The following is a 12,480-nucleotide window of genomic DNA, read 5'->3' on the forward strand; positions in this document are numbered from 1 at the left end:
CTTGCTCCATGTGTGTGCACACATGTGCACACATACACACACACACACACACACACACACATGAACACAGATGTAAACACACACTTGCACATGTCCATACACATACATTCATCAGCAGAGCAATTATTATTAGCTCATAATACTAGCCATTCCTTCCTTTCTTCAATAACCTCTCCAAGTTTGAAACAGTCCATGGGTGATGATTTGTGGTTTTTACGCATGCAAGTAAAGCACTTAGAGAGAGAGAGAGAGAGAGAGAGAGAGAGAGAGAGAGAGAGAGAGAGAGAGAGAGAGAGAGAGAGAGAAGTATATTGTGAACATAGTGTATGAATAGAACACGGCCAGCTGTATAAGAAGGGTTAGAATTATGAATCATCTTTTTTTTTTTTTTTTTTAAGCTGAATAAAAGCAGTCTTGCCAGGAAGAAGGAAATGAATATCTATAAACCACAACTTCCATCCAATCACATACAGACAAATCAGCCTTGGGACAAATCAAATGTCTTCATTTAAAGCTTACCTGGATTTGGCACATTGCCCAGTAAAACCTTCACCAACAGTTAAAAACGTGGGTTTTCAAACAAAAACAAAAACAACAACTTTTGCAATGATTGCTTGTTAAAAAACAAGAAACTTTTTATCTCAGAAAAGACAATTGGTTGGAAGAAGTAAAGTTTGCTTCTGAGTTAGCAGCATGTGGACACAGGATTAGTGGGTGGGATTGGGGTGTGCTCTGCCCATAAATAGAGGCTCAGAGCTGTGCTGGCACACTCAGGAACTTGGACGGCAACCCGGGCAGCTCACACGAAGCAGGAGGGTGGGGAGCCCAGGTAAGGCAATTGATAATCGCTTTGGCATTGTGCTTGCAGGGGTAAGCTTTGGCCTCTGATTGCTCCGCACAGTTGCAAGCAAGCAGTCAACCGACAATATGAGCACAAGGTTCCCAGGAAAGGAAGCAGGATCTAGAAAGAGTTACCACCCAATCCCAGTGGCGGCTTGCTGGGCCTTTCTTCAGTTAAAAGTAGTGGAGAATCGCATTGCTTGCCTAGGTTCAGAGTGACACTTGGCCTCCTCAGGAAACTGGAGGTTTGTGAGTGGGTGGGTGAACTCGAGAGTTTTCAAACCTGTGTTAGGGCTTGGGGGAATCCTGTGTCATTCATTGGTCCTCTTCCACTAGGTAAGGCAGAAGCCCACAGGCTCCCCCACCGAAAAAGCTCAGCTCAGCTTGCCTCCTGGTATTATTGCAAATCCGGAAACAGTGTTCTTAAGGCTTCTGCAGTTTTTAAGACTGGCAGAGGGGAGAGCTGGGCGCTTTCTGCTGCAGCAGTAACAGAGTCACAGAAACCCTTCAGCAAGGACATTCATGGTTAAAGACAAGATGGAGATAGAGTGACAGTAAAATGCACCAGTTTCAGGAGGCCAATAAGCCAAGGGTGGGAAGGGTCTGCAAGTTATTAAAGTCTCCCAATAATGTCTTCAGACAATGGGCACTTTGGGTTTTGAGGGGCTCACGCAAGATATTTGTAGAGTAGAATTTGTGCAGAAAGACTGTTTACATCATGAAAACTCAGTAGAGCGGATCTCAGAAAGTCATGATCTCAGAGCGGGATGTTTGTTCAGCAGTGTTTTATTAGCCTTCCTTGAAGCATCCTGTCATAAAATGCACAGGACATATCAATAGTTCCAGCCTGCAATCTGCAGAGCTGTTGCAAGAAGTCCTAAGAGCCATCTGTACAGCAACAATTGACAATGGAATAAATACAGCATTTTGCCACCAATTGACTTTTGTATTTTCAGTGACTAGAAGTGCTGTTATCAATAATATATAGTCAAATATTTGTTGATAAGGTCAAGGAAGTTAATCTGCACTTCTGAACCAGCTTGTATTCCAGAAATATAATAATAATTCTCACATGAAGTCCTTCATCCATTTTTAAATATTGAACAGAAGTCATAACACCAAGAGGGCTGCTAAATATCACTAGATTATAGTATACTTTCGTTGTTACTACAAAAATTCTGGAAGATAAAATTCATTATTAACGTTCCTGCATCCTTATGAGTGTAGAAAATTATAACATTATATCACTGCTTTAGTTTATATCTTTTCTGAGTCACTGTGTTTCTATATTACTAAGACTTGGATAACAACTGGCCAGTTTAATTTAAGGCATCACTTGGGATTGGTACCTAAGTGACGAATTTTTAACCATCTGCTCTAGCAAAGGATCCCATTCAAACTCACAGACTGTGAGCTTCTTCCAAACACTAAACCATGACAACGTACCCCGCTTCCTTTGTAGAGTGTGTTTGATGTCACTTAAGACCTCTACCAACACTAGAGACGGACACTATAGTTCTACGTCGCTTCCTGGGCATTTGGCTTTACCAGATTCTCAGTCTGCAGCAGCCTGTGGTACAGCCCATAGGTACCTTTAACAACATGAAGCACAGCCTACTTGGCCTTCCTTTCCCACTCACGCAATGTCTTGTCATTTATAGCCCTATTCATGTTCATTTGCTGCAGCTTAACTTTGAAATAACAGATGGAGGAAAAAAAAAATGGAATTTAACAAAGAAGCACCCTGGGTTTCATTCTCCGTATCTGCGCACTGACGTGTATGCCCTCCCCTGCCTATACAGACCCAGACAGAAGCCAAAGAATGTTCATTCGATGTGTCTTAGTTCACCATTTGAGATGCTGCTCCACTAGGGAGAATGAGTCTCCAGTGAAGTGGAAAAGCTAGCATGCTGTGGATGAAATAAGGATATGACCATGTTATTCATATTTATTCTTCCATGGAAATGTGTCTATTTCAGCCAGAGGGTGAAGACATGTATGCTTAGGGTGACTGTTTGAGGGAGGAGAGATGGGAGGGAGCACTGTAAAATGGCAAGATTCCGAACTCTTTGCTCCGAGCCTATCCTCACATTCTTTTCACCACTCTGAACTTTAGAGTCTTCATCTACCTAGTGAGACATGGAAGAGGGGGAAGAAGAGGTACCTACAAAATTACACTCCAGTACTATGCTTTTTTAGTATAATGTTTAAATGTGCATTTCCTTTACCAAAGAGTACATACATCTAACTAGCTATGCATTTCCCTAAAGTAAATCTGTTCTACTGCAAGATACGATGTAGCTAATGTTATATATCCACAGACAGGTAAAGCAGTACATGGCAAAGGTAAATAGGCAATAAATGGATAGATACCCCCAATAAGTATTCCTAGGGAACTCTGTGCCCTCCAGTTGTGGCTTTCCACTCCTGCCTGGTGTCTGACCTCAGTGCCACCTGGTCCCCACTGCTTTCCACTGCTGCGATACACTCTATAGACTCTAACTCCCTTCTGTTTACTTCCTGTGTAGAGTTGCCATGGAGAGAGTTTCAGTGTCCGCGTTGCTACTTCTTGTGGCCGTCTCCTGCACTCTGGCCAAGGATACTACAGTCAAATCTGGAGCCAAAAAAGACCCAAAGGACTCTCGGCCCAAACTGCCCCAGACCCTGTCCAGAGGTAGAAATCAACTTTTTGTTGGCTCCCATCTGCAGGTTAATTCATAAAGACTCACTGACTCTTGGTACCAGGCCTATATGCTGAAGATATTTGGGGATTTTTTTCTACATTTAGCAGTTTATAATCAGTTCTCCTCTGGAGGCTTTTGTTCTTTCATAATTACATATTATCCAGATCTTTGCCATACTGTTCAGTAGGTTTGAGCCTAAAACTGTGATGGATTTAAATACACCAACTCCTCTTGTTCTAGGTTGGGGGGATCAGCTCATCTGGACTCAAACATACGAAGAAGCCTTATACAAATCCAAGACGAGGTAGGGCGAGGGTTACTTGGAGCTCCGTCAAGTCTCTCATGCGCGCCATCTAGTGGTGACTATCAGATATTCCTGGCACCCTATTAAATGTCTAATCTTGTCTCTCTCACAGCAATAAGCCCTTGATGATCATTCATCACTTGGACGAATGCCCACACAGTCAAGGTAATTTATTCTTCAAAATTGCTTTTATAGGTTTTTATGTCAGGTTAGGGTTTGGATCACTGATCTTTACATTCCTAGAACCTAGCACTGTTGAACAAGAAAGAATATTTTAAAACATTTAAAACGAAATGAGTATTTCCATGTTTTTAATTAACATATTTTGAGTAAGAAAATTTGGGGTTTATCTTTTTTCACCTAGCACATTAACAAATACAATTGGGTTTACCATTAAAATGTATCTTCCAGCCAGCTCCAGTTTCACAAACATACCTCCTGCATGGTTGTACAAGCTCCCCAACATTTGGCGTAATGAACCCATCACTGTTTTAACTTAATAATTCTAGCACGAGGTGCTCTATACTTTCATTTTCCAATGGTCTCTGTGCAGTAGGTAGCCTGTCTTGCCCAAATCCAACCACCTCCTACCACCTCAGTTCAAGCCAACATTACACCTTGACCACAATGCCACAGTCCTCACCCATGGTCACACAAGTCAGTCCTCTACACAGAAGCCAGGCTGAGGATGTTCAACACAAATTAGACCCTGTCACTCGTGTGCCCTAATGGCTTCTCATCACGAGCAAATTAAACCCCAATTCCTGGCGATAGCCTTCAAGGCTGGACCTGAACAGGCCCGCTCAGGTCCAGCCCATGGTTTTCCTTTCCTGTCAGGATCACTTCTCACTCTATCCAGCCTGCTTCTGTGCTGCTCATCCTTATTAGCCAAGGCTGTTACTCTCTTACATCCCCCTCTGCCTGCAGTGACCTGTCTCCAATAGTCTTAGCAATCTGCCCCCACCAAGTGACCCACCCTCTGACCTCAGTATCACCTCTTAAAAGAGATCTGACATGGCAAACTAATAGTTCTTCAAGCCTTTGCCTCACTTTCCCCCATGTATGCACCTACACATGGAATTATTACATATGTAGCATGCACTTCTTTAAGCTGTGATTTCTACGTAAGCATCTGAACTCTGTGGAAGCTGCACAAGCTTTCTATTCATGGTATTTCCCCTAGAGTATAAACTCATATCTGCCACAAATTATTCAGTAAATATGATTTTAAAATAATAAAGGGGAGCCAGGCACAGAGGTACAGACACACCTGTAATCCCAGCACTCAGGGAGGGAGAGGCAGGCAGATCTCTATGAGGTCAAGGCTAGCCTGGTCTACAAAGCGAGTCCAGGACATCCAAAGCTACACATAGAAACCCTTTCTTGAAAAACAAAAATAATAATTAATAGTGATAACAATAGTAGTAATGGGGTAAGTGAACAAATAAACTAGGTACCAAATGAAAAGAGCAAAGACAGTCAATAGTATAGAGAAAACATAACAAATCATTTGCTGAAGGGGCAAAATAGGTCTTGTATTCAACTTAGAAGACAATAGAAAATAAGAGTTTGTCTAAAGCTGAGATAAATGTTCAATAATTTCTTTTCTTATATTACAGCTTTAAAGAAAGTGTTTGCTGAAAACAAAGAGATCCAGAGATTGGCAGAGCAGTTTATTCTTCTCAACCTGGTTGTAAGTTTCCCCTCATTGTCACCCACATCTCCTGGTTCCATGTCTGATTCACTTTTTCTATGCATCGAAATCATACCGCATTAACAAGAATCTCTTTCAAGTCCCATCATAGGATGAGAAACCAAAAATATTTTCCTTTATTAATAACCTTTTTCTGAAAACTTTGCATGGCTGGTATTGAGCCCAAGACCTGGCTGGTGCCAGGGCATAGTCTACCACTGAGCTACATCCTCAACCCTTTATCAGTAATTTATGTGATACACTTAGGTTTTAATGTAGTAGTGATTAATAATCTTATCTGAAAAATACTCTTCAATGGTCAAGATCTCTGTGCTGCTAAAGTAACTGGGTGTGTGTGTGTGTGTGTGTGTGTGTGTGTGTGTGTGTGTGTGTGTGTGTTGAGAATCACTGCCTTTGCCCATCTCCCTACAGTCCTAGCTCACTAATCCTTGTCATCACTTCTCTTCCTGGGAGAGAGAGCTCGGGCTGTCCAGATCTACCCATGTGTCTTGGACTTTAGCGTCATACCCCCTGTCTCAGGACCTCATCACCAAGGCACCTGCCTGAGCACTTTCTTTCTACTCTCTAACAAATGGCCTCCTACCTCATCCAATCACAGCTTCTCAAATTCTTCCTCCTTGGGTTGTTCTGTTCTTTGAGTACCACATCCATCATCTCCTCGCCTCATGCCCCGTGTCACAGGCTGCTCTTTCTGCTCTGTGATGCTTGTCCCCTCATCTGTGTTGTGAACTCTTTGAAGAAGAGGTTCCCTGGCAGTGCTTTAGGCCCATGGTACAGTCATAGGCGCAGTCTCTTTTCACGTTAGTGTGTTTTTTAATTAGTACGCAAAGTAATGGATTCCACTGTGGCATTTTCACATTCTCTTTGTTTTTGCTGTCCCTCCCCCACTCATCTCTTTGCTCACCCCTAAAGCCCTCCTTCTCTTTATATATTCTACAACCCCTTTTCAACACCCTCCCTAACCTTCTTTTAATAACTGTGTTTTTCCTCTCGTGGTGCCCTTTCTACTTCTAGGAAGATTTAGTAGATACATTTTTGTTTGGGCAGGTTTGCAAATACCTAAAGAATAAACAAACTAACAGCTGTCTTTGTTTTCTTTTGTTTTGTTTTCAAATCTCAGTATGAAACAACTGACAAGCACCTTTCTCCTGATGGCCAGTATGTGCCCCGAATTCTATTTGTGGGTAAGTGAAAGTCCCAGTGACATAGACACACTAAAAATGATGCAATTGCAGTCACTTCCTGGCTCCACCCATCACACATCCCCATCTATGTCCTCATCCAGCCACTTCACTATGACCAAGGTCACCAACCTCTAGCAAGGATCATGACTTTCTGGGTGGGACTTCATGTTAACTAAGTGTCATAATGTACTTTCACCAGAACATGTGGACTACTGTTTCCACAAGTGACTTCTTTCCTCCTCTACTCATTTTAACTCCCATCTTGTGCTCCAAGCACATCTGCAGAGGGAATGCCCAGGTCTCCTCACTGCCTGTCAGTCACTCAGCTTTTACTTTGCCCCAATGGGGAATAACATATTAACTTGGCAAAGCTACCTGTGTTTCTGCCCACCATAACAGGCTCAGTGTGAGCCTTCAATAGGTTCTCAATAGGTGTCTATGGAGTAGCCTAATAGCTATATAGAATTTGGCTTTAACTCATCACTCACATTGTATTTAAGCCCACTGCCTAGCAAAGCCCATCAAGTGGACAACATGGGTAACTTATCAAAGTTTGCATTGAAAGGAAAAACACAAACAAAAAAACAAAAAACAAAAACAAGGCAGAAAGAAACAAGTGGTGTGGGGGGGAGGGGGGAGAATGAGAAGGCCTGAACTAGAGCATTCATTTGTAAAGGAATCTGAGCACTGCAGGCAATCTGGAAGTCATCTAGCTGTACCTTGTATAGGACTTTTCTTAAAGAGTCTTGGACATTTCTGAGCATATCCATCACATTCATTGCCTTCTGCCTTAGTACAAGCAAGTCCTGAGGCACTAACTTGTGGAGCTCGATGCTCCTTCATGCTGGCTGAGTGCTAGAAGCCTTGAAGGACTAAAAACCCATCTGACCTGGCTGCACCTCAAACCAGTGACGTTAAACTCTCTGGGCCTGGGATACAGGAAGCCACGGTTTTTAAACACCTCCAGCGAGTCTGAGTAGGCCAGTAGGTGTGTAAAGGCCTTGAGTTCATTTAATAGGAAAGTCAGACTGTGCATTTGCATTCGCTCCTGTGGAGGCATCATTACTAAGTCTTGGTTGAACAAATGAATGTCTGTGTCTGCTAATCCATGTCTGTTAATCCTGGTCCAACATTCTAAAGTGACAAAGACAGTCCCTTCCAGGATGTGACAGACTGCAAACACCCAGCTAGTTCTCACGTCATCTTCCCCTTTTCAGCACATCCATGTCAGGCCCCTTCCACCACTCTTCCCTCTCAGCTGTGCGAATCCAGCTCAGCATCTTGTGCATGCTTGGCAAGCGCTCTATCATCAAGCTCCACCCCAGCCTTCTGTCACTCCCTTCAATACCTCTCTCTATACCCCCTTACTGTTCTTCTGGCTGTACCACTCCTTTGAAGTACCCCTTTTTTTCTCATTAATTACAGAACTTCAACTTAAATAAAAATAAGATAGAATAGATTTAGTCGTGGGGGGGGGGTTGGTGTTTGTTTTGCTTTTTGAGACAAGGTTTCATGTAGCCCAGGCTAGTCTCAAACTCTCTATGTGACCAAGAAGGACATTGAACCCCTGATTCTCCTCCCTCCAGGCTCCAAGTATTAAGATTACTGCATTCCCCACCATGACCAGCTTGATAGATGGATTTAAACCTATAGGAATATTTACAGAAAGTCTAAAGGGAATTTTTGTAAATGTCTATTTTTAAAGTGCAGCTGATTGATTAACCATAAAATATTTTTTAAAGTGGAAGGCATCTTGTGTGTGTAGTTATCTGACCCTGCTGCGCTTAGGGTCTTGTACTATTTTGTTAAAAGAAGAGGGGGGGGGGGGTGAGAGGTTTAGCTCACTTGGCAGATGTAAATTCCCACTACTCAGCGGGCTGAGGCAGCATAATGTATACAGTTTCCTGCTGGCCTGGGCTGCAGAGTGAGACTCTATCCAAAACAAAGAAGCAAACAAAAATGATAATGAAAATAAAGAATAAAAAAGAAGAACGCAAAAGACAGTCAGCCTGACCTAGGCTAGCCTTTCGCTGACCCCAACTCCCATGCCCTCCCAACTCACATGCCTCCCAACTCACATGCTCCCCCAACTCACATGCCCCCTCAACTCACATGCCCCCTCAACTCACATGCCCCCCAACTCACATGCCCCCTCAACTCACATGCCCCCTCAACTCACATGCTTTATTCCATCTCTTGCTTTTCAAACACCTCAACAAAGTAAAACATAACCAAACACCAGCATTGGGTGTGTCAAATCACCGAGGCTATTCTCAGAGATGTCTGCCAAGGGCAACATAATCACTTAAGATCTCATGATAATTCTGTGGTAAGGAAACTAATGTTTGAACAAAACAAAAAACAAATAAACAACAACAAGAAGGCCCCACAAAATATGCAGTCCTATTTTCAGAGCATTTTAGATAGGACACCAGGATTTGAAATCTTTTCCAAAACATACTCATGCGGTTGCTGAATCCCTCCCCCCGGCGCCCCTCCCTATACCCCCTACACCTCCCCCCCCCCCCCCCCCACCCACCCCCCCAACCTCCCCCCCCCCCCCCCCCCCCCGCTGCTCAGGTGGTAACTCTAGGGGGCAGGGTAGCAGAACAGAAGAGGCGGAGCTCCAGACAGGACTTGGACACAGCTGCTTCAGCATACACTATAGGCTCCCTGGAAGCTAACGTGTTTCATCCGGGTTCCTTATCTTTGCAGACCCAAGCCTGACAGTGAGGGCGGACATCACGGGAAGGTACTCCAACCGTCTCTATGCTTACGAACCTACCGACACACCTCTGTGTAAGTAGTATTGCCTCCGGCTTAGACTCCTGAGGTCCCTGTTGCTAATGTGTACAGTGATGGGGGAGAAGCCTCGACGGAGACGGGCAAGACCTGCCCAGAGTTGCCAGAGAATCCGTTTGACCCGGACTTTTTACCAATTGGCAAGCCACATTCTTCACTCCAACGCCCACTTTGTAAACCTATCGATAAAGGTCGCATCGTTCAGTTGAGGCTTCTGCTTCTCCAGCAGACTCTATCCCCATACTTCCTGCCCACACAGCAGCAGGAAAACCCTTCTGCCACACACCTGCAGCAGAAGTTGTCACAAAGGTTGTTTTGAGTGCCCTCTGCCCCCCGCCTCGCCCCGCCGCCCCAAATAATGAAAAGGAAAAGAATTCAGTCCATTTCGTTGTGCTTAAATTCAGGTTAAATTTAAGAACATAGGCAAGTGATCTCAGGAGTTGCTAACTACTCTCTTTCCCAGATGCCCAATGTGAGGGGCAGAGGGAAGGGACAGAGACAGAGGGAAAGTGATGTAAGGCCGATGAGGGAAGTGGTGGGAGGGTACACGGTCACGCCTGATTCATTCTTGTGGGAAGAAATTGGAATTTGGCCTAGAACCAGCCCTAGTCATTTGCAGTGTCTCCTAGAGCCTCCCTATCTGAACCTTAGCCACTACCCATGGGCTGCTATTAAATTTGAAATTAGTGTTAATGAGATGACCACCCTTGGTTACGCAGTCATGCCAGCCGTATGCCAGCCGTATTAGTCCGTATGCACAGTTGAGATATGTTCATCCTGACAGAACTTTCTGTGGGACAGTGCAGACTTAGACTAGTGATTACACTGGAGACGAAAGCCTGGCCCCAATCAGCAGGTGCGCTCCTATGGTCCATTAGCAACGTCTCCAGGAAGAGCCTCCAGGACAAAGAGCAGCGTGTTCCAGGTGTGGGCATATGTGAGATTCAGGGTATGTCTTTATAAGATGCAACTCATTAAGGGCACGGAAGATCACTGTGCCTTCCAGATTTAATATTACTTGTAGGAGTGCAGAAGCAGCCGCTCACTCAGTACCTCCCCCACAGGCCGCACCCCATGTCACCTCCTGCTGCTGCTCACACTGATCTACGAGGTTGGGCTCTAGGGCAGTAGCTTCATCGCTATGTACTGTGAGAAAAAAAGCATCAGCCTCTCTGGGCCTGCCCCAGTGTTAAGAAACAAATCATTTTTACGGGAATGAGGAGATTCGTCTACAAAAGCACACGGTGGGCTGGCGGGCCTCATTTGTGCTCTACTGCCTCCGCAAATAAACTTGTAGCAGCCGCACACATCTGACGTGTTCTCCTGAATGCAATTTAAGATTTGCTTCTAAGGCAGGTATAGTGTTGCGCACCTTTAGTCCCAGCCCTCGAAGGGAGATCTCTGCAAGTTCAAGGCCATCCTAGTCTCCATAGCAAGGTAGAAGTACATGGTGAGCCTCTGTCCCAATTAATTAATTAATTAATTTAAAGCTAAAATTAAATGTTTCTACACTAGCCACAATAGTTTGCTGTGCTGACAGAGCTTGTGCAGGTTCTTTGGGAAGAAGAAACTGGAGAAGGAACTTCTAAAGGAGCACTGAGAGCATAGAACTCGATTGCCAACGAAACAATAAGATGGCCAACTGGAGAGATGGCTCAGCGGTTAAGAGCACTGCCTGCTCTTCCAGAGGTCATGAGTTCAATTCCCAGCAACCACATGGCGGCTCACAACCATCTATAATGCGATCTGAGGCATACTGTTTACATAATAAATAAATCTTTAAAAAAAAAAAAAAAAAAAAAAAGAAGACTATAGGGCACTCTGAGAGACAATGACTCCAGTCCCCAAATGTCAGAGTCTGACACATCATTGGTGTCTGCCTTAGTTACTTCTCTATGGCTATGAGGAGACACCATGGCCAAGGCAAGTTATTATAGAAGAGTTTCTTAGCGGCTTGCTTACAGTGTCAGAGGGTGAGGCCATGAGCATCACGGTGGGAGCCTGGCAGCAGGCAGGCAGGCAGGCATGGGGCTGGAGCAATTGCTGAGAGCTACATCTCCCTCCTAAGCAGGAGGCAGGAGAGAAACTGGGCTTGGCTGGGCTTTTCAAACCTCAAAGCCACCTGCCCACATCCAACAAAGTCACATCTCCTAATCCTTTCCAAACAGTTCCACTCGCTAGGGACCAAGCATTCGGATATTTGAGCCTACGGGGCCCCATTCTCATTGGAACCACAATGTTGTTTCTGAAGGTAACGTGACCTGTCCTAACTTTTCACCCAACAGTGATAGACAACATGAAGAAAGCTCTCAAGCTGCTGAAGACAGAATTGTAGAGACAACGATGCGTTGCATCAGGCGACAAGAAGCACTGTGGACTTGCTGATTCCATTACAGCTAAATGTTACAACAGATGTATTTTGTAAACACCCATACGGGGGAAAACAATATTATTATCTACAACAGTGAAGCATGATTTTCTAGAAAAATAAAGACTTGTGAGTACTCCAACTGAAGGGTGTTGTATTTATTGGTTTCTCATAGAAACGCTAATTAGGCCAGCCTGGAGTAGTAGCCCATGGCTGCCAGCCCTGTACTGAGGCAGGACCATTGCCCTTAATTGGAGGTGAGCTTCAGCTACATGGTGAGATGCTGTCTAAAAGAACATGGGGATTTTTTTTTTCAAATTAAAAAAGGAAGGAAGGAGAGATTAAAAGGCTTTTTGGTTCTAAATACCAACACTGAATAGAACAAAGTGTTCATGAAGGGCATGAAACAAAGCTAATTCAAGCAGCGAAGATAGAAACCATAAAGGTTGTTCCTGTCATCTTGACATACCCTAGGGTCTTCCTGACATAGACATGAGCTTACCTTGTAGAAGTATTAAATACCATATACTTTAAAGTAAAAGGTGATACAGGAAGTGTGCATGCAGACACACACACAAACACAT

The 12,480-nt window shown here is 44.2% G+C and overlaps 1 protein-coding gene across 1 annotated transcript; it reads left to right on the top strand.

Annotated features, from left to right (window-relative positions):
* The first annotated feature begins 750 nt into the window (after positions 1–750).
* Agr2 (anterior gradient 2, protein disulphide isomerase family member) lies at positions 751–12,053 on the top strand. The gene is made up of 8 exons (XM_051153678.1): positions 751–829; positions 3,369–3,514; positions 3,765–3,828; positions 3,941–3,993; positions 5,448–5,521; positions 6,663–6,726; positions 9,442–9,525; positions 11,814–12,053. The coding sequence occupies exons 2-8, from the start codon at positions 3,376–3,378 to the stop codon at positions 11,861–11,863; spliced, it is 528 nt and encodes a 175-aa protein (XP_051009635.1). The 5' UTR covers positions 751–829; positions 3,369–3,375; the 3' UTR covers positions 11,864–12,053.
* Positions 12,054–12,480: the final 427 nt, after the last annotated feature.

The sequence above is a fragment of the Acomys russatus genome, chromosome 1, assembly GCF_903995435.1.
Source record: "Acomys russatus chromosome 1, mAcoRus1.1, whole genome shotgun sequence".
NCBI lineage: Eukaryota > Metazoa > Chordata > Mammalia > Rodentia > Muridae > Acomys > Acomys russatus.

Coding starts and splice junctions, on each gene's coding strand:
- Agr2 (XM_051153678.1), top strand. CDS start 3,376: ATGGAGAGAGTTTCAGTGTCCGCGTTGCTACTTCTTGTGGCCGTCTCC. Junction 3,994..5,447: donor CGAATGCCCACACAGTCAAG/GTAATTTATTCT, acceptor CTTATATTACAG/CTTTAAAGAAAGTGTTTGCT. Junction 5,522..6,662: donor TTATTCTTCTCAACCTGGTT/GTAAGTTTCCCC, acceptor TTCAAATCTCAG/TATGAAACAACTGACAAGCA.